This window comes from Eumetopias jubatus, unplaced genomic scaffold, assembly GCF_037043125.1.
Source record: "Eumetopias jubatus isolate StellerSeaLion01/CBP00866 unplaced genomic scaffold, mEumJub1_p1.0 scaffold_3, whole genome shotgun sequence".
Classification (NCBI taxonomy): Eukaryota; Metazoa; Chordata; class Mammalia; order Carnivora; family Otariidae; genus Eumetopias; species Eumetopias jubatus.
Window position 1 is genome coordinate 91444623 of NW_028274809.1, and position 18925 is coordinate 91463547.

The following is an 18925-nucleotide window of genomic DNA, read 5'->3' on the forward strand; positions in this document are numbered from 1 at the left end:
GGAGAAGAATGGAAGAAAGAGTTCTGCTTTAAAAAAATGCGTGCCCATATGTAATTTTTCCTCATAGGCAAATATTTAACTTATTTTAAATGAACTGAAAATTTACTCATACTAGTGTAATCAATTTAATAAATAATTAGCAAATATGAACATTGATAAGATCTTTCCAAATAGTTTGGGTAGATGAAAGGCTAATAATGAAAGAATAAATCAACTGAGGATATTTATTGATAAGCAGAGGTAATATGAATTAGCTATCTGAAAGGCACATTTGGCTATAGCCTTAAGACATGGCCCTATTTAAAAAAAAAAAAAAAAAATTCCTTAAGAGCTGTGATTATTCCTGCAAATTCCTCTAGATGGTACCGTGAGCACATGAAACTGCTGCTATACTCTACTGGAAAACCCACAACAGCTTATGCAGAAGACAGCAGGTAAAGGTCTAGAAGTCTCCAGCACAGGACTCACCTGTGTACAGTAGGAGAAAGGTTTTTTGCAGGCTGGATTACACTGCCGGACCGCAGCAGGACGTGCCTGAGGGGAGCAGCCTCCTACAAAACAAAACAAAACAAAACAACAGAAAAACCCACCATCATTTGTGGACTTTTCTGTGCTAAACATTAAAACAAAAAAAAACCAAAAAAAAAAAAACCTGTTTTCCTCTCTTGCTACTGTGTAACAGTATTCTTTTTTATATGCATTTGCTGACACATAGGCCAGCTGTATTTTATTGATTAGGAAGAACTGTTCAAGATGGGAGGCTCTGCTAACAAGATGGGGGCAGTAGTTTTTATACCTGCTCATTGGCAATGTCATTCTAGCATATGGCTCTGCTTGAGGGCCACATCTATGGGCCAGGCCAGGAAAAGAATGGATGAAATTTCAACTGAAGTTCAGGAGCCGAAAATATATCTGCTCAAAGACTCAGTCTGTGTATATTTTTCTCCAGTGCCTGACTACCTCAACTAGGCAATAAGCCAGTTGGCAACAATCAATGCTAAAAGAATGCCACGGCTAGATTTATGGACCACAGTCGCAAACTCCTTGGTAAAACTTTAAAATGTATCTTAACCAGAATGCATACACACACACACACACACACACACACACACACACACAGTCACATATGGAGCTTGACACATTTTTAAAAAAGCAAATGTATAAGCTCCAGGAGAGGCGGTCATACATCTGATGCCATACTTGCCACTATTAAATATTTTTGAGTAAATGCAAGGAATAATGTCTATACTCTACAATAATTTACATAGTAGCCATGCCTTTCAGCATTCGGGGACTAGTCTAAGAACTTGATGTAGTTGAGGGCAGTATTTAAATTGTATTTATGTAATACTGGTTTCACTTATAGATTCCAGCTTTTGCCTTACTATATAATTGTCACCCAATTATAGTTTATGATTTGGTAGCTAGCAAAAAGGATGGTGTAGGAAACAGATTTTTGTTTTCCCTGTGAATGAAGAAGCTAAATTCCTAGTGTTACTGAAAGTATAAAAATCCCCACAGGGAAAAAAAAAAAACAAACCCCCCTAAAATCCAGAATTATACCTACGTGTGAAATGGATAATTTGGACATGGTTTTGTTGCTACCCATACTGCTTGGGGGGCTGTTTCCACTCTCTTAACCAGTGATCTCCAAAGAGCAGTGTCTGCGCCCCTGAGGAGAGAATCTCCAGGGAATCAGCTAGAAAATACTAGAATTTGTGTAGTTCATACAATAGAAGCTGTAATACTTAGCAGCTGGTCATGCTAACCTGAGCTCATCAGTGGATGGCCCAGTGTTGTAGACTGGTGCAACAAGTACACTGAGGAGACTTTGAGAGTGTAACCCTCACCAGCCAACTCTCAGCATGCTGCAGAGGATGCTGCTTGTGGTGTTCCTGGTTAAACAGATTTGCAATGTATTTAGTTTCAACAATAACTTACAGAACAGGCAAGCAGCTTAAAATAAATTACCTTAGGGATAAACTACAGATTAAAGGGAATACTATAATGCAAATATAGGCAAACAAGACCAAGAAGGAGCTGACAATTCTTCAATTCCTACAGAAGAATAGAAATTCTCTCATTGCTATGATAAGCTCTGTCAGCTGCAGTAGCAGTAAAAACAATGACAATTTTCTCTGAGAAGGCATTAAGAAACGTTAAAATTGAGATCATTTGTACAATCAGATTGTATCCACTGTCAAGTATTAATGACTAGCAAAATATCCAAAACCAAGCTTCCAGTGCATGATACAAATCTTTATAACTTACAGCAAAAGTTTTTTTTTGTGCCATTAAGAAATACCCACCCTTTTATTTTCAACTTTTGTATGTGTTTTATAATATGATATGGTAGCATCATAGAATGTTGAGATGTCATCAAAAACTTTTTACTGAGAAGGTACATGATTTAAAACGTTAGAGACTATTGTTTTAAACTCCCATGTGCCTTTCTCAGCCTTTGTCTCAGAACATGATATTTAAGGAAATTTTATTGTGTAAGTCATTGGATGTATTATGGGTCTTCGGATAGAATGGTTTGCTTCTAAGAGGCAAAGGTCTATTGCTCAGCCATAAGAATGAAGTCTTGCCATTTGCAACAGCATGGATGGGCCTGGAGGGTATGATGCTAAGTGAAATAAGCAAGACAGAAAAAGACAAATACCATATGATTTCACTTATACATAGAATCCAAAAAAACCCAGAACAAATGAACAAACAACAACAAAAAGGAATGAACCGGAGTTATAAATACAGAAAATAAACTGGTGGTTGCCAAAGGTGGGGGAGCGGGTGTGTTGGGTGAAATGAGTGAGGAGGGTTAAAAGGTACAAATTTCTAGTTATAAAATAGGTCACAGGGGGGTGCCTGGGTGGCTCAGTTGGTTAAGTAACTGCCTTCGGCTCAGGTCATGATCCTGGAGTCCCAGGATCGAGTCCCACATCGGGCTTCCTGCTCAGTGGGGAGTCTGCTTCTCCCTCTGACCCTCTTCCCTCTCGTGCTATCTCTCATTCTCTCTCGCTCAAATAAATAAATAAAATCTTTAAAAAAAAAATAGGTCACAGGGAAGAAAAACACGGCGTTGGGAAAAGAGTCAACAGAGCTGTAATACAGTTATCTTGGTGGGCATCCTGTGTATAATTATTGGATCACTCTTTTGTACACCTAAATCTAATTTATTTTTAAATGCCAAGTACACTTCAATTAAAAATTTAAAACAAAATAAGGTCTAACGACAATTTGCTCTAAAGATCATCTAAGGCCACCTGCCAGGTCTTCTCGTGCTTATAATTTGTAAGCTAATTCTCCTCACAAACAGCAACACTCAGAGATCTTTTTGAAGTGCCCACACAAATCTTAGGCAGGAATACCTGTGACATTAATGCCATCTGAACGTTGGCACCATACAGTTCGTTCATTATTGTTCCAAAGACTTGCTTTCCATGTGTAGTGATAACATTTGCCTCCTGCAAGTAAATATGATAACAGCGGTTCTATTACACCTCACGTAAAAATAGAATAAGCATTGATCATTCAAGGCTGAGAACTGAAAACTGCTCTTGGTACCTGCACAAGGGCGTGTTTCTAGAACCTGCTGAGGGCAGCTGTCTTGGTTCTCAAAAGACTGGACTATAAATGTCCTTGACCTAGACTGGCGGCCCATTGTCTCGAAGCTTCTTCCATTGACGCAGGTTAATTCACATGTGCTCCATTCTGACCATTCCATTAAGTGGCAGTCTCCTGGATGATTGTGCGGGACAGAGCAAGGAAAATAACATGAAAGCTGGCACTTGAAACATTTACACGGACAGGGTTGGTTCACAGTGAGCTATGGGTGGGTTGTACACACTATGCATTTGACCTTGACCAATTTTCCACTTAGAATACTAAGAATGATGATTTATGGTTTAATCTAGTTTAGCAAGAAAGTATCAAAAACCAGATTGCCATTACTTCACTTCAAATCATGGTGGTCTTATCTAGCGGACACCATGTGTCTTCTAGTAATAATAAACTTTTCACAACCGTAACTCAGTTTTCAAAGAGCCACATAATGTCACAAAATAGACATTCATAGAAACCATATAAAGGGGAAAAGTTGGTCTCTGAAGTGAAATATCTTTGAGTATAAAGAATGTTTATTAATCTAAACATAATTTGTGTGTGTGTATACATACATATATATATACACACACACATACATATGTATGTATGTGTTTACACACATGTGGATTTATTCAGCCACCTTAAACTTAGGCCATACAAGCTAGGTTGGTTATTAGGATTAAAATCAACTCATATATTTGATGCAACTAATGACCTTCACAATTACAGAATGCTTTCATGAACCTACAGCCTTACTTGCTTCCACCACACCACCTTTCCAGTGTTCCTCAACTCAAGGATCCAGTCAGCATTTTTTGAGTGCTGGTCAGTGTGCTAGATACCGTCAGGTTAGGCATTATTAACACACTTTCTAGATAGAGCAACCATCGGTCCAAGGCACTAAACTCTACGTCCCTGATAAAACACCAGTGATGTGACAAAAATCTAACTTCATTCTTAAATTTCCAAGTCCAGTACTTTTTTGCCTCTTACCTACTTTGCCTCAATTGAAGCTGTAGGGATCTTCCAAAGTCATAACTTTATTAACTGTGGTTAATTCAAAATTTCAATTTCGATGAGAGCTTCTCCAGGAAAAAAAAATAGAAAATGAATTTAAAAAGCACCAGGGAAGTCCCTCCCAATCATTTAAAACCACATACCTGGGCAAGGCACAGAACATGGCTGTTTCAGGATGCTGTCTTGAAAAGGCATTTCTCCACACAGGGCATCATCTACACTTACAGCCGAGTGAGAGACTGAACCATTGTGGACCACGCAGGACAGGCTGCGGATCTGGACTCCTTCTCCACAGTCTCCACCCTGTTAAAGGAAAGGATACTGTCAGAATTACCCAAACAATTAGCATATCCCAGTTTCTCGGCTCTTGCCACCTCCTAGCCAAGAAAATCAGCAGCTTCCTCCTCTTGGGAGTTATCTTTCAAGTGTTGACGATAAAGCATCACTGAGCAGTTCTCCTAGAGCTGATAGAGAAGTTGAAGTAGAAATGCAAATTTATTCCATGGAATTTATGTACTCAGAATATGACGATTCGTTTTGGAATTTATGTACTCAGAATATGACAATTCGTTTGGAACCTTGGGTAACAGAATTGACTGAAAAAGAACAAACAAGACAAAATTTGTCTAGGTGTATATATTAAAATGGCCTAATCCATAATCACTCCCCGAGAGAGCATGTATAGCCACAGGGCATACATTTCTCTTTTACTTTGCTCGTTTTTCTTTGGTAGGGAATTCAGTCCTTTCTCATATGGATTAGGTTGGGGTTTCCAATAAAACACTGATTTTCTCTCTTGCCACAACAAGTTGTTTTCCCAGCCAGCCTTCTGTGTTGAATAATGTTTTCTTGAAGATACTTCATACAAATCCCACTCAGATTTTTCTGGGCAATTAGAAAAAAAAATTGTGCAGTGTCTCACAGAAACAGAAACTTAGAACTGGAAAGCTCTTAGTGGTTATCTGACCTAACCGTCTGCCTGATGAAAGGTTTCCTACTATAACGTTTTTGGCAGTTACTCATGAGTATTTTCTCCTCAGTTTTTGTCAGGGGTTCATACTTCAAAAAGAAGTCCACTGGATGTTTGGATAGCTTTAGATAGTAGCTCTGTTTTTCCTTATGGAAAGTACCTTAGAAAACAGAGCCGAAGCTAAGGAGGTAAAATCCCAAGAGTGAGGGTAAAGAACTACAGCAGGAATGGAGGGGAGCGCAAATACAAGGTCGTGTGTTACCAAGCTGGCCTCAACTTTGCAAGGAAGCCCAGCTGGTTTCTTGGACACCCATATCTTCCAGACAGGCCATGTGGTAACAGCATGCCTCAGGAGCATCCAAGATGGGGGAGGGAGGCAATCCCAGGCACTGTTAACTCCGCGAAACTTCTGAGGTGTGTTACTCAATTCCCACTAATGCCAGGAGTCAGTGGAAGAGCTAGGGTTTTCATGACTACTGCTCACATGGTGGCCGAGGGGGAGAGAGAAAGAGCTAGAGCGAGCCCCCCATCTCTGTACCTGTGCTGCGGCAGTCAGCGATGCCATGTGCTCTAATCCAGTAACTCATTATTTGGTGGCAGTCTGGTAACTGTGCCCTGCACTGGGAAACCGGGTTTCATGTTCTTTTTATGCCCTCCCCAGTTTTATGCTGCAGGAGCCAGAAACTGCCTATCCAAGGCTTTGGGGCTGCTGTGGCCTTTGGAGAGGCAGGAGCAGAGGAGGAGGAGGGGATTGACTAATGCAGTCAGGATAGTGGGACAGGGCGTGGAGCAGGTCTGGGGGCTGCTGGGCCTGCCGAGCCCCTTCCAGGGCCAGGCACTGTGGCAGCAACTGCCAAGTGCCAAAGGCAGGTTGTGAACAGACTGCTGGACGTACAGGCTGCTACGGAGTGGCTGCTGAGAAAAATTCTTTCCATAACAAGGAAGTTAGGATTCAAAGACCTACTGGCAAGAAAGCAAAGGTGTGACTTAGAGGAGGTCCAAGCTGTAGCAACTTAAAGCTTAAAAATCTGAATAGGCACATAAATTGGGGCTATCACTTTTGCTTCTAGAGAGGTTTTAATAAGAATTATCATTTGTTTATCTAAGATGGCAATTCCCACACCTGACTTAACAATACTTCATACCTGCTCTAATCATTTCTCTGGCTATTGTCAAACTGCCAAAGGAAATGCACCCTAATTTTGAACCTAAGTGCAGTTTTGGGGAGATGAATAGAGGTTCCGAGTTAATTCACAGTAGATTCATTTAGCTCTAGTAAATGTTTACTCTCTAAAGTCGAAAATAGTTGTAAGTTGAATTTCTTTTTTAGGGAAGGGGGTCTCTCTTAGAAGTCATTATTCTGGATGATGGGTCCATTGCAGAATTGTCTGAGGTGTATGTTTTGCTATAGAGTGCTTCAAGAGAAGAGTCTGAAGCCACGGCAGCATGCATGAAATTTGCTGCCTGGAACCTCGGGTAACAGAAGATGCAGCTGATTAGAGTTTTCTTTGACATGACCAGAAACAAGTCTCCATCAGGGATTCCTTTCAAAACCAAGACAGACAACAATATGCTCCTAGTAGGTATCCAGAGTCAACTTTACGCTCTTCTGTCCTTGACAACAGCAGCCAAAGATGAAGAGAAATCAGCATCCGAATGATAATCTCATTCATAAAGCAAGCATTCACTCTCATTCATGAAGCTTTACACATGAGAGACTGAAAACAGACCCAGGCTTCTTTGAGCAAGACTGTCAATAAGTGAGGATTCTTTCACCGACTCCCCGCTATCCGCATCATTAACGGATGTTTCGTATGCTCTGAACTGGCATCTCCACCAGATGTGGAGAGGCAGATGGTAATAATAATCATAATCATAGTTTTAATCAAAATTACAATAGCAACTACAATTTATTGAACTCTTAATTTATGTCAGGTACTATGGTAAGTACTGTATTAAAACTGTGTAATCCCTACCAAAAGTTCCCAGAGAAACAGGTACTATTGCTACTCTCCTGATAGAGATTAAACAAACAAACAAACAAACAGACTTGTAGAGCTTACAGCCTTGGCAAAATTTGCAGAGCTAGGAACTGACAGAACCTTGACCAAAATGAAGCCTGCTAGACTTAGGAGTCTGAGCTCCTAAAACAGATTCATCAATATATGTGTGGATACATATGTTATCAACTGAGGACTCTGGAAAGAAAAAGAAAACACTAAAAAAAGTGAAGCCTGACGATGAACGCTTCCTTGTGCTAATCTCTTTCCATGTAAGATTGTGGCCGAACTGGCACATCCGCTGAGCCCTGTGTTAGCGCCTCTGATGGTTTGATCCACTGGATGGCAGTGGGCCACTTGGACATCCCCACCACCCTCAGGGGATGAGTGCCCAATGTGTATCTGGCAGGCAAGGGCAGCCTGGACAAGGAGAAGCAGGAGTGCAGCTGTGAGACGGGATCTTCCCTTGTGTGCAGAGGCCTACAGGCATTTTGGTCAGTAATTCCAAACTCTGCTGACATACACATTGAAGAAAAAGCCACGTGCTAAAAAGATACTGGGTTTAGCAGGATACCACCTGCTAAAAAGATATCTGTCTCACAAGGAGTTCACAGATAGGTTTCAAGAAAAGCTGAAATGCAGCTTGAACTCAGGCATTCATCATGCTTCCCTTTCTCTTTTGCCTCTTCTTTTTTGTGTCACCCTCTTTATTTCTTCTTGCTTCTGAGATACTTAATTTATCTACAAGGCAGGAAAATGTGGCAGGTAAGAGTCCTGAATACACTGTCTTTGAACAGCTTCAGTTCCATTCCAAATTCTTAGGGAAGAAGGCTGACTGGCCCTGTTTGGGTAAGGTGTCCACCCTGGAACAATTAACTACAGATGTGTTTTTCAAGAGCTTTCCCTGGATTAAATGAACTGCAGAGTTTCTTCCTGGCTGGAGGTGCCAGTGAACAAGAAGCAGCTCATCTAGAAATCAGAAGCAGCTCTGAAATTTCTGGATGCACTTGCTGCTAGGGTCTCCCAGGGCCTCCGAGCCTGGGTATCTCCAATGGATGCTACGACCCCCAGCCCCAACTGGCAATTCTAAAGAAAATGTTCACAACCCACCACTCTTGCTCCCATGGTTCTGGCAAAAGCGCAGTATGTGACAGCAACATGAAACACTATATTTGGCATTTCCCCATAATGTTCCCATGGGACAAGTGGGCAGATTTGTGTGTTAAAAAAAAAAAAAAAATGGCTCCTGACACCCGAGAAGATAAAAAGGGAAGATACGAAAGAACAAGTAAGGTAGAGTAGTGGTTGTATGCCTGGCAAGACTTGGAGCAGGGGGTTTATCAGGCCTCCACCCTTCCCTCCCTCCCTTCTTTTTTCTCCCTTCCCCTGCAATGGGTCCCTGAATTCTTTGAGTTTATTTCCTCTACTCTGTCAACAGTCATCACTGCGCTATGGAAGAACATTCCTTCCATTTCCTTACTGGGATTCCAAGCAGGATTTACAAATTGCTCAAGATTTAGGAAAGAAGATTTTCGACTAGTGGACAAAGTATTCATACTTAAAGCCATTAGGTTACTATTGAATTAATGAGCATGGTTATCTTATTTTCTGTAAAAAGGAGACTGAACAAATGTACCACACATTTTTGTTCCTCTGGGACTTATTAAAATACATGGGCATTTAAGTCTGCAAGATAGTAATGCTGCATGGCAATGTCATCCTGACAAGAACATTAAACATCTCTGTGAGAATACTCTGCAGATTTCTTAACGCATAATCACAATTATTGTTACCTAATTAAAATATGCTTTGGAATATGAACTGAAGAATAAACTAGTAAAATAAGAAAATAAAGAAAATGCAGTAGAGGATCTTTGCTGATCCGGCAAAAGCTCTGGGTATGTGATATATGATGATGTTGCTAGGCATTTATATTCTAGGTCAATAAAAAAGTAATCATTGAGGAAAATGTAGTAGCCTTGGTTTGTGTAATAATGTTAAAATATAACTTTCCTACACTTTTGGTTTTCTGCCCATATGCAAGATTTTGTCTAAGCCTGCAAGTGCCTCTTTAAGAAATAGAGTCCACGGCAAGCTGTTCATTTCCATCGCATCAGGGTTTTGCCTAATTAAATAATACTTTGATATTTTCACCAAGCCTAGAACATAACACTGTATTCTGGAGAATGCCTAAGAGAATGAAAGTCCCATGACCCTGTTAGAATCAGTGCCTAATGAATTGCTATTTTCCCAGCAACACCACTTGGCATGAGGTTAAGTCATTTGGTTGTAGTTCTGCGTGTGCTCTATTGCATAAAAATACATTGTGCCAGACCCCTGGTGCCGTGAAATTTATTCCATCAGCACATAGGTTGACCAGACAAAGCTTTAGACATACTAAGAAGCATTTCCTTAAGTATTATTGCGTGACCTACCTCCAATTTACATGCGGACCAGTTGCCGAGGACCCAGCTGTAACAGGGTGTCACTGGGCAGGTTTTCTGCTGGGTCAGCTCTGTGGGACATGGTCGTCCTTCTCCTTGGGTTGGCATAATGATAAATCGAGTCCGGCTCATTCGACCTAAAATGATAAGGAAGGTGTTGGCTTTTGGTTTACAGGCTGGCTTAGTAAGGGAATTAAAAACCAGAATGTTGCCTTACATACAGTCTTCATTAAAATATGCTGAACTTTGTCACGTCTTGCTCTCAGCTTTTCTGCCATTTTAAGTTAGGTTTCTATGGACATGCAGTTATATAAGGTCTGCATAATGCTTAAGGTTTTGGAATTCTGTCTGCCTTCTACTTCTTTCGTCTTCCTAACTCCAAACTCTGTATTGTTGCCCAAATAGACTGATACTGTAAACATCGGGGGAATGCTAATTAATTCAACAAATATTAAGCTCCAAGATGATCCAGGCATCTTGCCATGTGCTAGGGATACAGGGATGAAATTTCCAGATGCAGCTTTTGCCCTCACAGACCTTGTATTTTAGGCCAAAATTAAAAATATTCAAAATAGAGTTGCATCTTTCTTGTGAGGTTCTAAATTAGCAAGTAGGGTAAAAATTGTACCCAACCCAAATTACCCTAGAAAATTCCTTAGGAAGGTGCCACCACAAGGTCTCCAGACTCTCTTTCAATTAATTCAATATGGACAATGGTCCTACAGTTTAGGGCCAAATTCCTTTTTCACTGAACACAAGATGAAGTTGTTGGCTTGTGTGAAGGAACCCGGATGTTTGAAAAAAACATGTTCAAATACTGGTATTCCAATTCATAAAAAAAAAAAAAAAGGCAGTTGGTTAATAGGAATAGCAAAGGAAAGAGCAGGGTTCCCATGTCATTTTATGCCCACTCATAGGCAGCAGGTCATAAACCTATTAAAGGGGAATAGTGGACAGAATTTAAATGTCTGTGTTTCTCTCTTGCTCTCTCCCCCACTCACTCCTGTCTTAATCTTTCTTTGTTGATGAGATACTATGTGCAAGTAGTTTCATTACTATTGTCTGTGAATATAATGTCCTTCCACTGTTGTTATAAAGTTAACTATGTAATTGTATTTGTGATAAAAAAGAAAAACAGAGGGTTCCATGAGAGCATGTTATGGGGACATATGCCAGTCTGGGAGGCAATCACAACATTTCTGTGAGCAGCTGACCTTTGAGCAGAAATCTGAAAAAGTCAGCCAGACAGGATATACAGAACGTGAAGAAAGGGCATATGAAGAAGTCCTGAGATGCAAAGGAGCAAGCCACATTTGAGGAACTGACAGGAGGGCAACGTGGCCCAGAGGAATATTAGGTTGAGGTAGTGCTATTAAAGCTATTTAAAGTGCGGTCCTTTAGTTGATGTCAAAATTCTAGATTTATATGTTAAGAAAAATGGAAAGCTAAGGAGGACCTCGACACAGAATTCACTTGGAAGCCCTGGGTCGGAATAATTCTCAGATGCCCTCAAGTTCAGGGACAAATAAGCGTGACTCACCTCTCAGTGGACTAGACCTCTTACTGGCTACCAGAAGATTATAGATTTTGTGGTAAACTAATTCCCTCTGAGAAAACCTTTGAGGAAAAAGTTTTGTTTTTTTTTTTTAATTAGGCTCCAGGCCCAGTGTGGAACCCAACATGGGGCTTGAACTTACCACCCTGTGATTGAGACCTGAGCCAGTATCAAGAGTCAAAAGCTTAACCGACTAAGCCACCCAGGCGCCCCTAGGAGGTTCCAATTACTGCATTCTTCATCCTTGAGGTTTAGGCTTCTGTCCCTAACATGGTGCTTCACATATATTAAACACTAACTGAATATCTGTTTAATTCATATTTTCATACATTGTCTACATGATATGTGGTATCTGAAAATGTGTGATGATATAGCAATACAATTACTGAGCAGGTACCAAATACTAAGGTAATATTCTAAATACTTAAATGCTGAAGAATAATAACAACCCTAAAGGAAAATTCTTCACATACTCTGGATAAGGAAAATGAGGGAGACTTTAACTCACTTGTCTATGGTCAAAAAAACTAGTAAGTCGCAAAACAGGATTCAAACTCAGTTTTTCTCCAGAGGCTGCTGTGTTAGCCCTGAGTTGAGAGAGCAAGGATAGCTACTTACCACGTTCTTTTATGGGAAGGTAAAATTTTGAGTCAAAAATGACACATGCTTGGTAAACAACAGAAGCGACCCATTCTTCTTGGGTAGAGTTCCTATGAAGACCATGTGTTTTTGATGTTCTACCCAGCATCACTCAAATCATACCAGTTGGACATCATTCATATGAAATGTTGTCCCTGTTTGGTGAATACATTTGGTTTAAGATTTTACATTAATTCTTGCTTAAATACTCGTCAGTTTTATTATAATCTTTATGTTTGTTCTCTTAACCTAAATAGCTATTACCCTAAATGTCATTATAATTGCTTTCTATTCTATCCATCACTGTAAGAATAGTAATAATACAGTGTTGCTTTTATCACAGTTAAAGAGGCTATATTTCATTATAACCAAATAATTTCAAGTTTGTTCTTGAATTGATGGCATGCAGATGGCCATTACTTTAGAACTATTTTAGTTATTTCTATTAAAGTGACAGATATCTTTGGCTGGACATAGAGGTGGGGGAACCTAATGTATTCAACAGAAAAAAAATGATGCTATTACTTTTTGAAATAATGAAGGTCTTAAAATCATTCATTGAAAGCACAGCCATATGTCTTCTCTGCCTTTTGCTATCCTAACACAAAAATAAGGTTTTCAAACAATGCCGATTACTACCAAGAACACATATTTAAAACCAAGGAGCTTAGGGTGCCTGGGTGGCTCAGATGGTTAAGCGTCTGCCTTCGGCTCAGGTCATGATCCCAGGGTCCTGGGATCGAGTCCCACATCGGGCTCCCTGATCCTTGGGGGACTGCTTCTCTCTCTCTCTGTCTGCTTCTCATGAATAAATAAATAAAATCTTAAAAAAAAAATAAAAAAATAAAACCAAGGAGCTTATAATAATCCTACATTTTGAAGCATATTGCCATGTTTAAGTGGCTAATATTAAAGTTCAATGACAAAAATTTTGCTAATGAAGGCATGAGTATGTAAAAGGTTTCTGTGGGGGTACTTGATATCTTTTGAGTTTCTTTTTTATTATTATTATTTTATTTGTCAGAGAGAGAGAGCGCGCACAGGCAGGGGGAGCAGCTGGCAGAGGGAGATGCAGGCTCCCCACTGAGCAAGGAGGCAGACCTCTATTTCAGGACCCCAAGATCATGACCTGATCATGAGCTGAAGTCAGCCACTTAACCAACTGAGCCACCTAGGCACCCCTCTTTTTTCTCTTAAGTCAGGGATATTTGGGTTGTATTAAATTAAATAATCAGAGAAAGCACCCCCGAAATAAAGCACTCTTTCACAAATCCTGCAGTTGTAAATATTAAATCTAGCTGCATGGAATACATATGCTATCAATAAGGAGGCCTACCATCTCCAATGGTAGTGGTCTAAAATTGCCTGGGATTCCAAACATAAGACGGGATGGAATATGCAACCAAGCAATCTCTCTCAACACTGATGATTCTAAAAGGAACCCTTAAAATCGGGAGCCTAAAGAAATTGTTTTGGTGATAGTGAATTTTCTGGTTGGGGGAAAAGCAGTGTAAAATGTGGCCAAATTAAAGATATTTAAAGTTACAATGTGATACAGAATATAAGAGAAAGAGAATTAAAAAAAAATAGCTAATGTATGGTGAAAAGAAACCTGGACTTGGCATCAAAATTCTCTAGTTGGAAACAGTTCTCTCAATTTGACAGCTCGTAAATGATGTGACTACATGGAAGTATTTTAACTCCTCTGAACATGAATTTCCTCTTCTGTAAAATAAAGTATACAGAAAGTTCTTCCTATCTGAGAATAATTCACGCTGGGGAAATGCCACTTAACGATCCATCTGTTGCAATGGGAATTAAATTATTTTTAATAAAGTCTAAATGGGACTTTTTCTGGAACTAAAAAGTATGCAAGTGAGTTTACTTGATCTAATATCAACTACCACGTAGATGACAGTTGCAACAATATAATCATTAGGACAAATAATTAGCTATTAATATTTCTTATGTAATTTTATGATTACCCTATAAAAGATCCATTGTTTCATGACTGGCTTTTGCAGTTTGATCATCAGAGTCTTTGGCCTTCGACTCCCTTTTCATCAAGTTTCTCAAGAGCTCCCTTTAATCTTTGGTGTACAAACCGTTCCTTTTTGTATCCCTTTGTTTTGGGTACATACTCTAATTGCAGCTAGAGACTGACCAGCAAATACTCTGATGAAATGACAGAACATGTGTCAGTGGAGAAAGGTTGTTGGTTGGGGGATGGTTTCATAAATGGTCAGTTCACTAGTGAATATTTTGATATTATAAAGGCTTTGGCTTCCTTTAGAACTCAAAATTATGCTGACTCAGGTGAAAAGTACTGAAATGATGAGGATTCCTTAGGGTCATCTCACATGGGTTATATAAATAAAAAAATACCATATATAAACCACTTTATCAGTATATCTAAAATATAGCAGGTGGTTGTTAAAACTTCTTTTATTCGCCATTTATTTTAACAACTGTTATTTCATATCTATTTCTAGAACTGGTGTTGACTGCTTCTACTGGTATTCTACTAGGCTTATGATATGAAATGCATACAACTACGAAATCCCTAATGATTCTGCCTGGTCCCGACCCACCAAACCTCTTACACCGCAGCTTGGATTCCTTCTGCCCTCAGAGTAAGAGTGAAGATTGCTACCATGCATATCCCGATGCTTCCAATCTGAAAATGGGGGTATTTTCTTGGACATTCTGTCTGTATTCCTCTTGTTTGGGTTTATGTTTTTCAGTAAAAGATAGAGGACTAGGGCTCTATTTGGAAACTGAATTCAATAGTAGCTATAGATAAGATGTTTAACAAGCAATGCCAATGAGATGTAAAAACAAAAATCGACTGTGTTCATCTACACTTCAGGCTATAAAAGATAGAAAAGCACTCCCTTACAAAATATGTTTCCGATTTAATAAAGACCCAAATTACAGTAGGGTAGGTTTGCTAGCAATTCTTGGAGGCTTTTCCTCTCCTCCCTTGAGGAATATTGGGAACTCACTATGAGCAACAGTGATATTGGGTCTACTATTAAATTAGCAATAATTACTTGCAATGAAGAAAAAAGAATTGCATGGTAAGAATGCCAAAAAAAAAAAAAAAAAAGACAGTGAGGTACATGAATGGTAACACAAACACACACCCCACACACACCCAAAGCGAGGCCTATATTGGTACCTACATATAGGTTTAAAGCATATTGGACCAGATCACACTCCCACTGAAGTATTCAGACTTCACTCTGGGGTCCCACTGACAAAGGGGATGTGGAAAATGTAAGCAGTAAAAAAACCTCACAAAGCTGTCAGTTTGTCAATTTATAAATTTATAAAAGGAAATAGAGTCAATGCAGTGGTTCTCTGACCAGACTTACAGATCCAAGGAGCCAGCCATCATATACCTTTATAGTGGCACGTTTTAAACAATAGTTCTTCTGCGGCCCTGACATATGGTCATTGGCTTAACTAAAAATTATGGTTTTGATAGGTCTGGACAGTTTGAATATGACCAAACAGTGCAAAGTATATATATAGGGGAAAGTGGAAAAGGAAATACAAGAATAATGAGCAACAAAGAACATACCTATTTAACCTTAAATAGTTCATTAACTAAAATATCTGAGCAATTTAGATGAACATAACCCATAAACCTCAATGCACTGCAGACATGTAACTATAACAACAGTAGTATAAAGGAGTCACTTTGAGCTTATAGCCTGTCATTTGAATATTATGACTGGTTTGCTTTCTACCTGGGCGTTACTTCTTTTGAATAGGAAATTGAGGTTTCAAGGCTGACATCTACAAGGGATTGGCCAACTTACACCAGAAAGATTGGGGCTCAATGTCACTAACCTCAAGTTGACGGTGGTCCTTTCTGATGTGCACCCAACGACTAGGTTACTTAATACTGTGTTTCCACTTTTAGGTATTTCCTCCTATGGATTTATTCTTAAGCTTTTGGTGCCCGCTACTTAATATTAGTAACAAATACTAGCAGATGGCAAAATAAATGAAAAAGAAGCCAGCGGATACTAACAAAAACCTCATTAATAGCTGGTCATGTCAATCTATTAATCAATTTTTATCACATATGTCTCTGGTTAAGACAACTTATTGTATAATACCTTTTGTCATTATAAAAGTATTCCTTGTTATGGAGGGGAGGGACTAAGTTACTTAAGTGAATACAATGTGCTATGATACAGAGGTAATATAGCATATTCTTGCTTAGTTCTTTTCCCTTCCTTATCCTGCTTGCTTGGCTCTCCCTTCCCGAGAGCACCTGTTCTCCCTACTACCCTCAAATAAATCACTTCAACAAGAATCCCAATCTCAGACTCTGCTTAACACATATTTATTAATATTCTCACTGCATAGTTAAAAGAGAAGTTAAAATATTTCTTTTGCAAAATCACACAACTCAGAGAAGTTAAAATATTTCTTTTGCAAAATCACACAACTAGCAAGATTAGAATAAAGATCTATCTTACTCTAAAAGCATGTGCTTCGCAAAGGTTTTCATCTGGTCCAAGTCAGGTATCAGATGCTGTGCTGTAATTGTTAGGCCACTTGGACAAGTCTGAAATGTGTACTGAGGTCTACCCTGTGCAACAAATGTGTTGCCTGTATCCATATATTTCAAATTTTCCTTTGGTAAAATATAGTTATAATTATAGTACTAACATCATCTTCCACTCTGAAAGCTCTTTATTTGTTTTAGGGTAGTTGTCAGTAAATTTCTGAAAGCAGTGGAAAGTTACATTGTCTAAAATGTTCAGTTAAGGGCGCCTGGGTGGCTCAGATGGTTAAGCGTCTGCCTTCGGCTCAGGTCATGATCCCAGGGTCCTGGGATCGAGTCCCGCATCGGGCTCCCTGCTCCTTGGGAGCCTGCTTCTCCCTCTGCTTCTCTCTCTCTCTGCTCCTCTGTCTCTCATGAATAAATAACTAAAATCTTAAAAAAAAAAAAAAAATGTTCAGTTAATTTCACGGGCTCTTTATACTGGAATCTACTGTTTAATTCTCTTAACAAGTATCACTTATAGGCACCAGGCTGGCTCAGTTGGTAGAACATGTGACCTTTGATTTCAGGGTTGTGAGTTTGAGCCCCACTTGTGTGTGGAGTTTAAAAACAAAACAAAACAAAAAAAACTTGAAAAAAATACTGCCTAGATTTTTTATCCAAGTTTAAGTGTAAACGTTGTTTAATATACACTCTGGTGGTCATGGATTTGGGATCAATGTTATTTTTTTTTAATTTTATTTTATTATGTTTTGTTATCAATGTTATTTTCTAATGTAACAGAGTGGGGAAAAATTTTGGCCTTGATCTGCAACCTAAAGACTGATCTTTGGCCTGTGGTTGGCATTGTTAGAGATGGAAGATATGGTAACAGTTCTGCACTCAGAGCTATGGTCCAAGGGTTTCCCCTACAGAGGGATTCTTTGGCCTATCTGAAAATTGCTGCAGGCATCCGGATACCTGTCATCCTAGAGAACACTCAAGTTAGGCAAGATAAAGATTCCATAAGCCTTTCACAGTAAAGTAGACTAGTCTAAGACCTGACCATCTATCTGGGAATGAGGTCAGCTAAGCAAGAAATAACAAGACCACAGTTTTAGAGATCACGGATCCTGATAGGTGTTTCAAGGACAGAAGATTAGGCACCTTTGGCTTTGCTTGGAAATAAAGAGCTTCAGACTTCTCTGTAGTGTGTTCTAGCCGCTCATCTCCACTTCCACTCTCAACAAACACATTTCAGTCCCATTAAAAGCTAACAAAACGTGATAGACCACTGTAAAAACCTTTATACAGCAGAAATACCCCAATAAGGAGCTCCCCATGTGACGCAAAAGGAGAAGGGCAGAGAGAGTGATTTTGGCCATCCTGCAGCTACTGTGTCCATCAGAGTCACACCTTTCCTAGGTAATATTGGCTCCCTGCAGCTACGTTCCAATTGATGGGCTAGATAATATGTGACATGACCGATTAGGAAACAAGTATACATTTAGGAGGCTTAAAATTCTGGGGGACTTCTTAAAACCCTTACTGCCCTTTGTGTTCCAATCTGAGATCCATTTCTTCTGCTTATTTTTAAATATACCTATAAATTATGAGAATTTTTATAAAGAGATACACAGGACCATGAACATAACATGAACATTTATAAGTACAGTGTCAGATGCAAAGGGGCAAAATAGAACAAATAGAGCTTTGGAGACACCTAAACATGGCTTTGAATCTTTCCTCCATAACTGACAAGCTACATGACCTTGAGCAGCTTACTTGTTTATCAACTCACTTGTAAGGTTATGCCTATATACTTTGTGGTATTGTAAAAAGTTACTAAAACACTTCGGGCTCCAATAATTGTGCCTTTGACCAACAGATGTTAAAAAGTAATTATTCTAACATTTCATCAGTTTACAGATAAAAAGTAGTGGGAGTTCTGCAAAGACTAGTTCAAAGACCTACAACTTGCCGTTGGAAAAGCCAGCTCGAAAACTCAGATCTCCTGGTTTCTTGTTCAGTCTTTTGTTTTCCCCATTCTACCATTCTATAATTTAGCTTCTTATTCTCTTGTCATAGGAACAAATTCCTTGATATAACAAATAAGTTTGAAATGTTATAACTATTGCACTGTGCCTAATCAAGGATACCACAGTGATCACATTTTATACAGACACTAAA

The 18925-nt window shown here is 39.2% G+C and overlaps 1 protein-coding gene across 1 annotated transcript in view; it reads right to left on the reverse strand.

Moving 5' to 3' along the window:
- THSD7B (thrombospondin type 1 domain containing 7B) overlaps positions 1–18925 on the reverse strand; it is a 763227-nt gene that overhangs the window by 11374 nt on the left and 732928 nt on the right. Inside the window, exons 20-24 of the mRNA XM_028101331.1 lie at positions 10029–10174; positions 4767–4926; positions 3568–3741; positions 3372–3467; positions 469–551 (exon numbers count right to left, since the gene is read on the reverse strand). Of these exons, the coding sequence (XP_027957132.1) occupies positions 469–551; positions 3372–3467; positions 3568–3741; positions 4767–4926; positions 10029–10174 (659 nt within the window). The remainder of the gene's footprint in view (positions 1–468; positions 552–3371; positions 3468–3567; positions 3742–4766; positions 4927–10028; positions 10175–18925) is intronic.